At 46.4% G+C, this 14,717-nt stretch overlaps 1 protein-coding gene across 1 annotated transcript; it reads right to left on the bottom strand.

The window, feature by feature from the left end:
• Positions 1 to 6,655: 6,655 nt before the first annotated feature.
• LOC134735980 (homeobox protein ARX-like) lies at positions 6,656 to 12,151 on the bottom strand. The gene is made up of 4 exons (XM_063634590.1): positions 12,020 to 12,151; positions 11,267 to 11,945; positions 10,705 to 11,035; positions 6,656 to 9,107 (listed from the first exon to the last, which is right to left on the bottom strand). The coding sequence occupies exons 1-4, from the start codon at positions 12,149 to 12,151 to the stop codon at positions 9,035 to 9,037; spliced, it is 1,215 nt and encodes a 404-aa protein (XP_063490660.1). The 3' UTR covers positions 6,656 to 9,034.
• Positions 12,152 to 14,717: the final 2,566 nt, after the last annotated feature.

Raw genomic sequence — 14,717 nt, 5'->3', positions numbered from 1 at the left:
AGGATTGACTTGGCGATGCGGGCTCTTTTTTGGTTCCATATGAACTTTAAAGTAGTTTTTTTCCAATTCTGTAAAGAAAGTCATTGGTAGCTTGACAGAAATACAATCTACCATCAGAGAATACTACAAATACCTCTATGCAAATAAACTAGAAAAATCTAGAAGAAATGGATAAACTCCTCGACAAATACACCCTCCGAAGACTAAACCAGGAAGAAGTTGAATCTCTGAATAGACCAATAACAGGCTCTGAAATTGTGGCAATAATCAATAGCTTACCAACCAAAAAGAGTCCAGGACCTGATGGATTCACAGCCGAATTCTACCAGAGGTACAAGGAGGAACTGGTACCATTCCTTCTGAAACTATTCCAATTGATAGAAAAAGAGGGAATCCTCCCTAACACATTTTATGAGGCCAGCATCGTCCTGATACCAAAGCCTGGCAGAGACATAACCAAAAAAGAGAATTTCAGACCAATATCCTTGATGAACATTGATGCAAAAATCCTCAATAAAATACTGGCAAACCGAATCCAGCAGCACATCAAAAAGCTTATCCACCATGATCAAGTGGGCTTCATCCCTGGGATGCAAGACTGGTTCAACGTACGCAAATCAATAAATGTAATCCAGCATATAAACAGAACCAAAGACAAAAACCACATGATTATCTCAATAGATGCAGAAAAGGCCTTTGACAAAATTAACAACCCTTCATGCTAAAAAACTCTCAATAAATTAGGTATTGATGGGATGTATCTCAAAATAATAAAAGCTATCTATGACAAATCCACAGCCAATATCATAATGAATGGGCAAAAACTGGAAGCATTCCCTTTGAAAACTGGCACAAGACAGGGATGCCCTCTCTCACCACTCCTATTCAACATAGTGCTGGAAGTTCTGGCCACGGCAATCAGGCAGGAGAAGGAAATAAAGGGTATTCAATTAGGAAAAGAGGAAGTCAAATTGTCCCCGTTTGCAGATGACATGATTGTATATCTAGAAAACCCCACTGTCTCAGCCCAAAATCTCCTTAAGCTGATCTCCTAAAACTGAACAACAGCGCTGGGCTCAGACGTTGCCATGGATTTCTTTCTCGCCTGGGTTTCCACAGCCTCCTTTTCCCACTTCTGACTGTAAAACATCTTTTGTTTCATCTTTTTTCCTTTTATTCAAGACAGAAATGGACAGAGATTCTTCCTTGCTTTCTATGTTGCCTCAATTTTTTTTTCTTAAACCAAAATTCTTGGGCTTAGCGTAGGAAAACCCGCACGTCTCATAGTGACCCTAATTTTGTCTGGGTGCTGTGCTTTGGATGAGCCTAGGCAAATCAGTCATGGTGCCTATGCCTGAATGTCACCACTTCAATCTCTGTGTAGCCTTGATTGTGAAAGCAAGAGGGTGTGTACGAGGCATCTTTTGTATTCCTGGAATCTAAAACACTGGCATATAAATGTTAGGAATTCACACGTTCACTTTAAGATCTATCCTTTCGTTGGACACGGTGGCTCATGCCTCTAATTCCAGCACTTTGAGAGGCTAAGGTAGGAAGATTGCTTGAGGCTAGGAATTTGAGACCTGCCTGGGTAACAAAGCAATCCTGTGCTGTCGTAGGCAGACTTGGTTTTGCAATAAGATTGGGGGAAATGAGGGCTGCTGCAGAGGAAGCATACTTGGCCTTTTGTGAAGAGGGTACAAATTGCATCAACCTCTCAAGGCCTGAAAGTGTGGACACAAGGATACTGCATACTTTCAAGGAGGTTGATTACTTTTCCTAGAGTTAAAATGACCCAGTGCTTCGGCTTGGGTGGGAGCCTTGAGTCTTCAGACCTTTGAAGGAGAGTATTGTGCAGGATGGAGGTGGTTAAGTGCTGAGGAGCTGAACCTGGGTTGGTATGCACTGTCCATAGGATTCAGGGCCCAGGAGAGGGCATGGTCATTAAATGGTTAGTCTTCTCTGGGATGAACTCTGGGTGCTTTCTTGGGAAGGCTACCCCACTGCTCTAGGCCTGCATCCTGAATCTGTAAAATGAAGAGACAAGGATTCATTCTCCTTGAGACACCCTACTGCCTTAGCTTAATGGGATGGAATAAAAGGGAAGTTTCAAAGAAATCCCAAAATAAAGGTGATAGCATGTAGCATTCTTAGAATGAGTGGTATGTAGTGAGGGTTATATTATAGCAACTGACTACAAATGGTGTCCACTCGAAGTTTTGTTTTGTTTTGTTTTTTGTTTGTTTGTTTTTAGAGACACAAGGGTCTTGCTATGTTGCCCAGGCTGGCCTTGAACCCCTGGGCTTGAGTGATCCTCCCACCTTAGCCTCCTGAGTAACTGGGACTACAGGTTCATTCCACTGCCCTTGGCTTTTCAAAGTGTTGGGGTTTTTTTTGGTGTTTTGTTGTTGTCGTTGTTGTTTTTTCCTATTTTCAGAAACAGTCTCGCTTTGTCACCCAGGCTGGAGTGCAGTGGTGCGATCACAGGTCACTGCAACCTCCGCCTCCTGGGTTCAAGCTATTCTGCTGCCTCAGCCTCCCGAGTAGCTTGGATTACAGGCACCTGTCACCACACTGGTATAATTTTTGTATTTTTAGGAGAGATGGGGTTTCACCATGTTGGCCAGGCTAGTCTTGAACTCCTGGCCTCAAGCAATCCGCCCACCTCAGCCTCACAAAGTCCTGGAATTGCAGGCATGAGCCACTGCACCTGGCTGCTTTTTTATAGTCTCTAAAACTCCAGTCCACGCCCTGGACTACAGGAAGTCAAATGATACAGAGTTGTGCTTAACATCAGGAAGTCCATTGAAGGTATCTATTTAAGCCCCATTGTTTCACTTCAAGGATTCCAATATTTCTTAGTGGAGTCACCACGGCACCGAATGACTGCATGGTAAAACAGTACAACCATATATGTGCTAAGAGCATGCACAGTTGCAAGCACAACATTCTATGATTAGAATTCAGACAAATATATTTTTATTCTTTTGAAAGCAACTCGGAACAAACTATTCTCCTAGTTTGCATACATTTAAAGTAACTCTTCCCTTTATTTAAAAAGTCATAGTTCATACATATCTTGAAGGAGGTTTCTTTTTTTAATGTGAAACAACTCTAGAAACTTCAGAAAGCTGGCTAGGCCAGTGGCTCACGACTGTATTCCCAGTTTGGGAGGCTGAGGCTAGCAGATCACTTGAGGTCAAGAGTTCAAGACCAGCCTGGGCAACATGTTGAAACTCCGTCTCTATTAAAAATACAAAACTTAGATGGGCGGGTTGGCTTGCGCCTCTGGTCACAGCTACTGGGGAAGCTGAGGCAGAAGCCTCACTTGAAAACGAGAGGTTGAGGTTGCAGTCAGCCAAGATCGAGCCACTGCACTCCAGCCTGGGCAATAGAGCAAGACTCCGTCTCAAAAAAGACAAAAAGAGAGAGAGAAACTTTACAAAGCAAAACTCCAAATTTTTTTTATTACTATAGAATGCTGAAGCTACTGGACTGCTCCCGAGATTGTGTTAATAACTTTTCATCTGCTACTAACATCTACAAAGTTCATCTATCTTGGGTGAACCTATATTTTGCTGGTAGCCAGTGTTAAATATTTTTTAATAAATCAAAAATTTAAAACTTGTATCAGAATAATTAATTTCTGATCTTTGCCTTTTTAAAATAAATTTTTAAACCTTTTTTTTGAGAGATGAGGTCTCACTCTGTTGCCCAGGCTGGTCTCAACTCCTGGCCTCATGCAATCCTCCTGCTTCAGGCTCCCAAAGTGTTGGGATTACAGGCGTCAGCCACCACACCAGGCCTGATCTTTGCCTTTGAAATATTTGAAGTAAGTTTTAAAATAGATGCTTTTTGTGGGATTACTTTTAGAAGACCTCTTTCTTTTGAAACCTAGACTAAGTGGAAATCATTATCTGCAGCAGTGTTTTTGAATATTTCCTATGCCCCATGCCTTAATTCTTCCAGAATCTGGAAGAAGTAGAGATGTATTTAAAATGGCATATATGTCGACCAGGCGCAGTGGTTCATGCCTGTAAACCCAGCACTTTGGGATGCCGAGGCAGGTGGATCACTTGAGCCCAGGATTTCAAGACCATCCTGGGCTACATGGTGAAACCTCGTCTCCACTAGAAATACAAAAATTAGCCGGGCATGGTGGTGTCTGTCTGTAGTCCCAGCTACTTGGGAAGCTGAGGTTGGAGGATCCCTTGAGCCTGGAAGGCGGAAGTTGCAATGAGTAGAGGTTGCATCACTGCACTCCAGCCTGTGTGACAGAGACCCTGTCTCAACAACAAAAAAAAGCATATATTTCTCTTGAAGACCCCATCAGTAATGTGAAAGGGTATTCACTATTCTTTTTCTGGGCAGCCTGAGCATGAAAAAAATATTCTGTCAGTGTGTGTCAAATTGAATGTTGGTGTTTACTGCAGAATTTGTGTGGAGTATTTCTTTGGCTTTCAATCTCAACATGGCACAACCATGTGCTCAACTGTGGACACAGGTTAGAAGAGGTCAGAGCTCGGTCTGATGGTGTCCTGTGGCTTTTATTATTATAGATCTTGTAGTTCTATTTTGAGGGTACTTACAGCATTGAGGAAGCTGATGTTTTTTATTTATTTGTTTATTTATTTTTGAGACAGATTCCTGCTCGGTCGCCGAGGATGGTGTGCAGTGGCATGATCTCGGCTCACTGCAACGTCTGCCTCTGGGGTTCAGGTGATTCTCCTGCCTCAGCCTCCCAAGTAGCTGGGATTACTGCAACCTCTGTCTCACTGCAACCTCTGCCTCCGGAGTTCAAGTGATTTTGCTGCCTTAGCCTCCCGAGTAGCTGGGATTACAGGCACCTGCCACTACGCATGGCTAACTATTGTATTTTTAGTAGAACAGAGTTTCACCATGTTGGACAGGCTGGTCTCAAACTTCTGACCTCAGGTGATCTGCCCACCTTGGCATCCCAAAGTGCTGGGATTACAGGCGTGAGCCACTTCGCCTGGCCAGAAGCTGATGTTTAAAAAGAACAGATGCCAACATTGGGAAATAAGAAATGTTGGTTTCAAAATTATCTGCTGAGGATGGCAGTGGGCATGCGCAGGTGCATTCCTAGATGTTCCCCACTCCCGCCAGGCGCTGGGGGCTCTGGGTAGCAGTAACCTCCTCTCTGTGCAGAATTCCCACATTACATGCAACTGCTTTGCTGACATTTCATATCCACAACTGTGAAGGTCGCAGAGTGAGATAGTGGACAACACAGCAAAAAATGCATGCTTGCTTTGGCATTATCTTAGCAATCACTTCATAACTCAGTCTTGGTGCTCACAGTGAAGCACCTATAATAGCAAATGAGAAGCCATGCATTGCTAGAGATTGCTCAAAAGCAAAGGCTGTATCGAGAAGAACTTAATGCTTTTTAAAAAGTGGGCCTGGCCTCCTTCACCCTCCCATTTTTCTTTTTGTTGTTTTCTACTCTGGCAACTGCACTGGAAGAAGATAGCATGAACAAATGACTGCCTTTTCCAGTGAATGATGAGTCTAGATCACTGCTCGGGGAGCCATCTCCTTGCTTCGAGTGCCAATAACCCCAAAGACTCCCTTTCTGTTTTTATTTAGCAGGAATTGGGGTTCTCTAAAGGATGAAGATAGCAACAAAATACATTGGATGGCGTAACTGTCCATTTTGAGTTGGGGAAGATGCAATAATATGCCTTCTGGGCTGGGGGTGGGGGACAAAAGGGAGAACAGCCTCATTCTGGCTTTGGTGGAGTCTCCTCTCATGATTCTTCTGAAGCAGCAGGACCTTTGGGCCATAATGACTCCTATTCCCCTGTGTCCCCCACAAAAAGGGAGGGCAGTGGACAGAATTTGGAGCAGGTTGGATGAATGCTTACCTGCCGCCTTTCCCTAAATACTGAGTAGCTGCTTTAGGAAGCTACTCAGAGTAGAAGGAAATAGCTTCTCCCAGAAGCTACTCTCTTCAGAGTAGAGTCCAGGGTTGGGCCTGAACGTTCCTCTTAGCACAGAAGGGGCGCTACTCTGTCTGAAAACACAGTTCTCGGCCGGGCGCGGTGGCTCACGCTTGTAATCCCAGCACTTTGGGAGGCCGAGGCGGGCGGATCACGAGGTCAGGAGATCGAGATCACGGTGAAACCCCGTCTCTACTAAAAATACAAAAAATTAGCCGGGCGTGGTGGCGGGCGCCTGTAGTCCCAGCTACTCGGAGAGGCTGAGGCAGGAGAATGGCGTGAACCCGGGAGGCGGAGCTTGCAGTGAGCCGAGATCGCGCCACTGCACTCCAGTCTGGGCGACAGAGTGAGACTCCATCTGAAAAAAAAAAAAAAAGAAAAAAGAAAAAGAAAACACAGTTCTCTCACTAAGGACTCACCCACTCCATCTTGCATATGTATGTGGTCCCAAAGGGTAAGAGTGAGGATGGGGTGATGAAGAGCAGAGGAATAAAAGTGTGGGTTAGTAAACACACCACGGGTACCTGGAGAACTTCTGTGAGGTGCAGGGCCTATTCATGCTGACTCAAGGAGGTCACCTCATGAACAGAGGCCTCCTTACCATTCTGTTTCAATGTCATTCCCTTAGAAGTACCCAGCCATACATAATTAACCCCATTTGATGCACACACACACACACACACACACACAAATGGGGCACTGACTTTGTTTATTCAATTTATGTAACAGGCATTTGGTGAACTGCTCTTCATATTATGCCCTGCACAATTAGAATCTGCCAGAAAAACAGTTTTGAAACTGTCATGAAGACAGTACCTTAGAGAAGGGAGACTACAAAATGACAGCTGATGACATGGGCTCATTCTAGGCCAACTGGGCCCAGGCCAAAGGAAGGCAAGAGCAGAGGAGGCATGGGTGGTGTAGGCAACCTGGGCAGTGGTGGCTCCAGAAGAGCCCATCTCCAATAGGGCTCTGGAACACGGATGACATGATAGGGCCCATCCAAGATTATGCCTACGCAGTGGCCCAGGGTGACAGGGCCACTGTCATGTTATTTCTGAACATTAATTAGTGCCCCCTGACATCTCCTTTACTTGACCTTCCTATTTTTAAAGCAAACCTTTAATCGGAGGTCTTATAAAGGGATCGGTTTAATATATCGAACAATTAATATCATAAGAAAAAATAAACCCACAACAAGGTAACTCTATGCCTTTGACATTTTAAACTCCAATGGGAGAAGCTATTTCTTTATTGGAAAAATATTTTAAGAAAGTTAATCCTGTACCGCCTTCCCTTAAGTTCTGTTTTGGGCTATGCATATGGCTTTGTCTCTCTCCTCCCATTGTTAATATTCTTTAATGGTTTTTTCCAACCTCCTGGATGTGAGTCTCATGGACACATTGCAGTCAGTATCTGCTGTTAATGCCATGCTTGGTAACAGGATGAAGAAGTGTCAGTATCCTGACAGTGGACCATCAGGGTGTCCAGCTGCCTTTGCTACCCCTTCATTAGGGATCATGGCATCCTGGTTGTGGGGATAGTTGAGCAAGGTATAAAGTGGGCCTCATTTAGAGTTATACGAAGGCGAACATCCCCCGCTTTGAAAAGCCCATCTTCAATCTGAAGTAACTAAATCAATAGGAGCAGGTTAGATTTTTAGTCAGGTTTCCTCAAAGATGTCTAAGGCCATTCATCCTCTGAAAACTCCTGAGAGTGAAAAAGGTGGTCTGAAAAAATAAAAAGGCTTGGTTGTGGGGCCCCAGAGAGTTTGTGGCTTATCTAGCTGGGACAAAAGTCCTGAGGCTGTGGATATTGCCCTGCTATTTTAGCCTGCAGAGTTGAGCAAAATTTGGCCAAACTAGGTCTAAATTCACTAAAAGTCACCCACACCAGTTCTGCAGCTCCTTTCCATCATTGCACTCACACAAACTGCAGAGTGAGTCTCATAACCTCATCCCGGGTTTTGATTTTGTTTTGAAAAAACACTCTTACTAAAACTTATGTAATCTTAGTAATCTGTTGAACCCATGACCCACAAATTAATCATCAACTGCCTGGGAAAATGAAAAAGTATTTCAAATTAGCACAGGTAAGAGTCTTGTCTAAATTGAGCATGCCCTACCCCACCAAACATATTTCATAAAGCCCACCTCTTTAGGCAGTCCCACCAAAAAATTCCTCAGTTGTTAGAAATTCAAGACAATATTCACTCATAAAGTTCAATTTGTGCCATATCTTCAAGGTACATACTTGAGTGTGTGCAACTCTCTTTAACCTTTTCACCCTTCTTAGGTGAGTGGAAGCTTATTCAAAATTGTTGTTTATTCCCATTTTTAGACAAATCTCCAGCTTGCAAACCCGTTCCCCGCCCCTCACAGCCACTGTAATGTGAGTATATTAGCAGTGTTTTCAGGGAAGTATTCCAGAAAATTAAAATTGAGGGCTGCCACTTTCTAAATGGCTTCATCAGGCACTTAAAAACAACAGCAGGACCACCAGGCACTTGGACTTCTAAGCTATCTCCTCCCCATCAGTCTCAGTGAAACTAAACATACATTAATTACTCATATAGTGTGTTCTCTGCGTGTGTGACTTAGTCCCTTACCCCAATGCCTGAATATTTATAAATTCACTCATTGAGCTAAGAACTTAGCCTGGTTTAAATGCTTTAAACACAGTTGAACCTTCTCACATCCTAGCTCCTTGGTGCATTAATTTGTATACTTCTAAATCAGACTATGTCCCAGTATAACTCCACACAATAGTATTCTCTAAAGGATACTATTGTTAGAAGGAATTGAAATTTATCTATACTAAATTTTGTACAGGAAATAGAAATAGCAGTTTGGTATATTTGGTTTTGTTTTTCCATTAGAAATCACATTCTCTCTGGTAATGGGAAATTTCCGTAAGCTGGGGTTTCCTTATCCCATTTTTCACCCCATAAAGTTCAAAACTCGCTTTGCAAACATAGAAAAGGCAAAAAAACAGGCCAACTTGAGAACATGTAGGACAAAGGGATCCAAGGTATCCAAGGACTTAAGCAGGTTTCAGAGTGGCTACTCTGATCAATTGCTTTCATCGGGTGTACTAGTTTCCACTTCAGCTTCACTCTCATCCATGCATATTGCAAGCTCCTTTCTGCAGGAGAAAACCACAAAAGTTCAGTATTTAAACTTTTTCAGAATTATGGATGAAATGAAATACACCTATGAACATTTCATACCCGTTTGAAAATGTCTGTCCTGTCCGGGCGCGGTGGCTCACGCCTGTAATCCCAGCACTTTAGGAGGCCGAGGCGGGCAGATCATGAGGTCAGGAGATCGAGACCATCCTGGCTAACACGGTGAAACCCCCTCTACTAAAAAAATACAAAAAATTAGCCGGGCATGGTGGCAGGTGCCTGTAGTCCCAGCTACTTGGGAGGCTGAGGCAGGGGAATGGCGTGAACCTGGGAGGCAGAGATTGCAGTGAGCCGAAATTGGCCACTGCACTCCAGCCTGGGCGACAGAGCAACAAAAAAAAAAGAAAAAAAGAAAATGTCTATCCTAACTACTCCAGCATATTTTCCTGTAATACCTAGCCTCAGGATTACATTAGGGATGGTTATCCTTGGTGTGCAGAATTTAAGACAGCACTAAAACACTCAGGATTCAAGGTATCTATCTATCTATCTATCTATCTATCTATCTATCATCTATCTATCTAATTTTAGAGACAGGGTCTAGGTCTGTTGTCCAGACTGGAGGGCATTGGTGCGATCACAGTTCACTGAACCCACGAACACCTGAGCTCAAGAGATCCTTGGGAGTAGCTGTGACTACAGGTGTGTTGGGAGAAACCTGAGTGTTGGGAGAGAAGCTGAGGCAGGGCTTGTATGTCTGCTAGACTTGCTGGCTCCTTGCTTCTAGCACTTCCATTATGTCAAGTAGCCATATGTTTCGAAGAAAAATGCTAAACCGTCTTGACACACCACTTCCTTTCAACCCCCACATCCTCACCACCTGTTTCTTTAATCACCAATAAATAGCGTGGGCTCCCAGAGCTAGGGGTCTTCACAGCCTCCATACTAGCATTGGTCCCCTGGTCCCACTTTCTCTCTTGTCTTTTCTCATTCCTTTTACTCCGCTGGACTTCATTGCCCCCACAGCCTGGTATTGGGTCCAATCACCCCAACACAGGTGTGTGCCACCATGCGTGTCGAATTTTCAAAAATTTTTTGTAGAGATGGTGTGTCACTATATTGCTCAGGCTGGTCTTGAATGCCTGGACTCAAGTGATGCTCCCGCTTCGGCCCCCTAGAGTGCTAGGATTACAGGTGTGAGCCACTGCACCAGCCCGAAGATTAATCACTTTTAAGGCATTATTTTAAAAATCAAGACCAATGAAAAAAATCCACAATAACCAAATTGTTATAGTGTTCAATAAAGGCAAGAGCCAACCCTGTACGACTCACTCTCCTCACCCTGATGTCAATTGCGATTCCAATAAAACATTTACAAAAACAGGAGTCTGGCCAAAGTTTCCTGGCTTGATTCGTTTCCATACTGCGTGAAAAATACCTTAATGCCCAGTATGCATCACCCTCACACCACAGCTCAAGGGCTCAAGCCTTTGAGCCTCCTACATAGCTTTTGACCCTGGAGGGGAGGGAAGGAGACTGGGGCAGAGCCAAAGGCGTCCTGGGAAGATCCCTAGAGTCCTGGAGAACTGCTCACCTCCAGAGGAGGCCGCTTACCGAGCGAACTCGTTGGAATATTGAGAGCGTTGGAAAATGCTGTGCAGCCCCTTCAGGTGCAACCCGCTGAAAGTGGGGGAGAAGAGATGCTGCTGCTGATCTTGGGGCTGCGGCTCTGAGGAGGAGGAGTCCTGGACCGAGTCCTCAGGCTGCTGGTGCCTGGGCTCCGGGTCGCCACCGCCTCCCTTCTGGTTCTCGTCAATCATGGGTTCAGCAGCTCCCGCGCAGCGGTGACATTCTTCTGCTCCTGCTCCCTGCTCGGGTTCGGACCATATTTTCTTCTCATCTTCTCCTCCCGCTTCAGTCTCCGAGGTCCCTACAGTCTTCTCATCTGGAAAGTAGTAAAGGTAAAGACGGGGAGAGGAAGAGAGGAAGGGAAGGAGGGAGAGGGAGAGGAGGGGAGAGAGAGAGATCAGGGCGTTAGGCGCGGGCACAGAGCGGCATAGAACCGCGGCCTGAGAGAGGCGGCGCAGCAGTGTCCCTTCCACGCGCCTCTCTCCACGAAAGTTCCTTGCCGAGAGTTCACCAAAACACCCGCCCGGGCCCCAAGGCAGGCACTGACCGTCGCCTTCCTCGAGCTCATGGAACAGGAAGCCCAAGCTGAGGTCGCTGGTGTCTTCGTTACGGATTCTGGGCTGAGACGCTATCTGGAAGCGCGGTCGATGAAGCTGTGTGCCTCCGCGTCTTCTGCGCTGGGGTCCTCCGGCTTCTGGTCCCAGTTCCGGCGCGTGGACTTCAGGTCCCAGGACTGCACCTGGCAGGAAGCCGGCCGCTGCTCTGGTCGCCTCTGGTCGCGGCGTGTGTGTATGTGTGGCGGAAGGCCTTGCTAGCACGCGCTCGCGGCCGGGGCATGGACCTAAAGTCAGGGGGTGCGCTCCTGATGAGGGCGCGGGGAGGAGGCGTGCGTGTGTGCGGAAACTGCGCTCCGATTTGCGGCTTCCTTGACCACTCCCACCCCGGGTGGGGTGACTGCGGGAGTAAGGGGCAGACCTGCCTGGTGCCAGCCGATTTGGGAGCGAGACCCAACCTATCCCCAGAGCCCTTGGAGAACGTTTGCAGAACACATCTCTGTACAGTCCTTGAGTCACCCGGGCCAGTCGATTGCTTCTCCAGGGCGAAGGCGCCGCATGCAGAAGGCAGTGCACGTTGCGGTGTGGCCTCCTGGCACCACTCTCCCCTAGGGGTAGTTGATGACTAACACATAGACTCTCTGGTTCTGTTCCGTTCTCACCCAAAGTCCGCTAATCGGACCGTCATTAAGATGCAATGATGAAGTCGGAAGCTGCGTGCTAGGTTTTTGCAGCAATTCCAGAACGTTGAGGGGATCCTGCTCTCCAGGGGGTCTGGGGAAGCCTTTTTGGGGCTGGGTTTGGCAGAGCACTCTGGATGCTAAGATGCAAGCTGCAAGAAACTTAACACGCCCCTTGAAAAAGCTCAAGTACTCCATGTCAGAGTACAACTGTAGAAACCTGCCCGGTGTTTAGTGCATCTAAGGCTTACACTGCAAGTGACCCTTCCTATTGCTCTTGAGGCGACTGCGGAGCATGCAGTGTCTACTAGGTTATGCTCTGCTCCCGCGCCTTATGTTGCAGGTACTCTGCAGAAGCGCGAGTGTTCCCTGTGCTGGGCCGGCACTGTGGACTTGGTTTAGTTCCCGCCTTACCTTACTCCTCACCCCGTTCTATTACCCACCCTCCTCGTCCTCCTCCTGCTTCTCCTTTACTACTGTTTGTCTAGAGCTATCTTTCTGACCTTTTGCTCCCTACTGACAAATGTCAAATAAAAAAGAGCCAGGGTAGACTGGGAGCTCTTTGTTTCTCCCTTCAAGATGTGTGCCTCAGGACCGTGCAGGGTGTGGGTTACAGTGAGCTATGATCACGGCACTGCACTCCTGCCACTGCACTCCAGCCTGGGCGATAGAGCGAGACCCTGTACCTTTAAAAAGGAAATGGTGCCTCAGGACCATCCTGGCCCCAGTGGTACACACCTGTAATCCTAGCTACTCTGGAAGGCTGAGGCGGGAGGATTGCCTGAGCCCAGGAGTTTGAGACCAGCCTGAGCAACGTAGCAAGACCCCCATCTCTAAAAAATATATATAGCTGTGGTCCAAGCTACTCATGTGGCTGAGGGAAAATTGCTTGAGCCCAGGCCTTCGAGGCTGTAGTGAGTTGTTTTTACCGGTGGAGTCTGTCCAGGTTGTTGGCGATTTGAACAAACAATTGGACAAAACGTACAAACAAAGCAAGGAAACAAGCAACAAAAGCAGAGATTTACTGAAAACGAAGGTACACTCCACTGGGTGGGAGCAGACCCTAACAGCTACTCAAAGGCCCCCATACAGAATCTTCTGGGATCCAAATACCCGCTAGAGGTTTCCCATTGGCCACTTGCTGTTCACCTTTTGTAAATGAAGTTGTGGCTCTCAATCAGTCTAAATGTTTGTGGAAAGCAACCAATCAGACGCTGAAGTGAAGTTACAAAGGTCACACTCCTATGCAAACATCTGGTAGTTGCAGAAAGCAACCAATCAGAGGCTGCAGAGAAATTACAAAGTTACACTCTTTTTTTTTTGAGACGGAATCTCCTCTGTCACCCGGGCACCCAGGCTGGAGTGCAGTGGCGCGATCTCGGCTCACTGCAAGCTCCGCCTCCCGGGTTCACGCCATTCTCCTACCTCAGCCTCTCAGAGTAGCTGGGACTACAGGCGCCCGCCACTACGCCCGGCTAATTTTTTGCATTTTTAGTAGAGACGGGGTTTCACCGTGGTCTCGATCTCCTGACCTCGTGATCCACCCGCCTCGGCCTCCCAAAGTGCTGGGATTACAAGCGTGAGCCACCACGCCCGGCCTGCAAAGTTACACTCTTATGCAAAGGTCTGATTGATTGCAAAAGGCAACCAATCAGAGCTACTTTCAATTTCCCATCTGCCTAGCAGAATAGGTAGGGGTTTGTGAAGGGAGTAAACTCTGGTCCTTTTGTTACTTAAACGTGGAAACTTAGGGCTTTCCTTTCAATTTAGTTATAGGCAGTCAGCCTGAAATGGCCTTAGGTTCCCTGCCTCCAGACCCTATTCTCCTGCCTCCCTATGATCACACCACTGCACTCCAGCCTGAACTACAGACTGAGACCCTGGCTCTAAAGGAAGAAACAAAAAAATATAAAATAAGAATTGTGCCTTCAAAACAGTTGGTTTCCTGAATATTGGGATTATTTATCCAGTGTTTACCTTCATAACCTCCATTTTCATCAGACCCATTTAATAAACCATTTTCATAGGCCTCTAAAAAGATGCTGGACCCCATTCACTTTGCCCACTCTGCCCGACAGATAAGCCTCTCCTGTCTCCTGTTCCTGGAGGGTAGATAGAAAACCAGCTACAGGATGGTTGGTTCACCAATTCACTCTGAAAAAGCTGTCAAGGAATTTCACCCACAGCCTCTTCCTGACATTAACCAAGATGTCTCCTCCTCAGGCTGCCTCTTGCAAGATTCTTGTAGCAGGATTCTTGTACCTTTCTCGTAGCCAGACACCCTGTGATGAGTTTGGGTCTGGGATAAGTTATTATGTGAGAGAACTACAATTGTTTGTTTGTTTGTCTGAGACAGGTTATCACTCTATCACCCAGGTTAGTGTGTAGTGGCGAGATCTCAGCTCACTACTACCTCGGCCTCAAGGGCTCAAGGGATTCTCCCACCTCAGCCTCCCAAGTAGCTGGGACTACAGACATGTGCCACAACCCCTGGCTAATTTTTGTATTTTTAATAGAGTTGGGGTTTCACCATGTTGGCTAGGCTGGTCTCAGACTCCTCACCTCAAGTGATCAGTGCACCTCAACCTATCAAAGTGCTGGGATTACAGGGGTGAGCCATGGGACCCAGCCTTACAATAATTTTAATCGTGGTGGGCTTAGCCCAGCTAGGACATCTATCAATATTTGAGTCATGTGGTATCTCAATCTGAGGTTTCCATGACTTGCTGCAGTGCTTTCCCGGCTTCAGTAGTCATTTCTGTGC

Source organism: Symphalangus syndactylus, chromosome X, assembly GCF_028878055.3.
Source record: "Symphalangus syndactylus isolate Jambi chromosome X, NHGRI_mSymSyn1-v2.1_pri, whole genome shotgun sequence".
Taxonomy (NCBI): Eukaryota; Metazoa; Chordata; class Mammalia; order Primates; family Hylobatidae; genus Symphalangus; species Symphalangus syndactylus.
The sequence above is the reverse complement of the archived record's forward strand: the minus strand, read 5'-3'. Positions and strand labels throughout refer to the sequence as shown.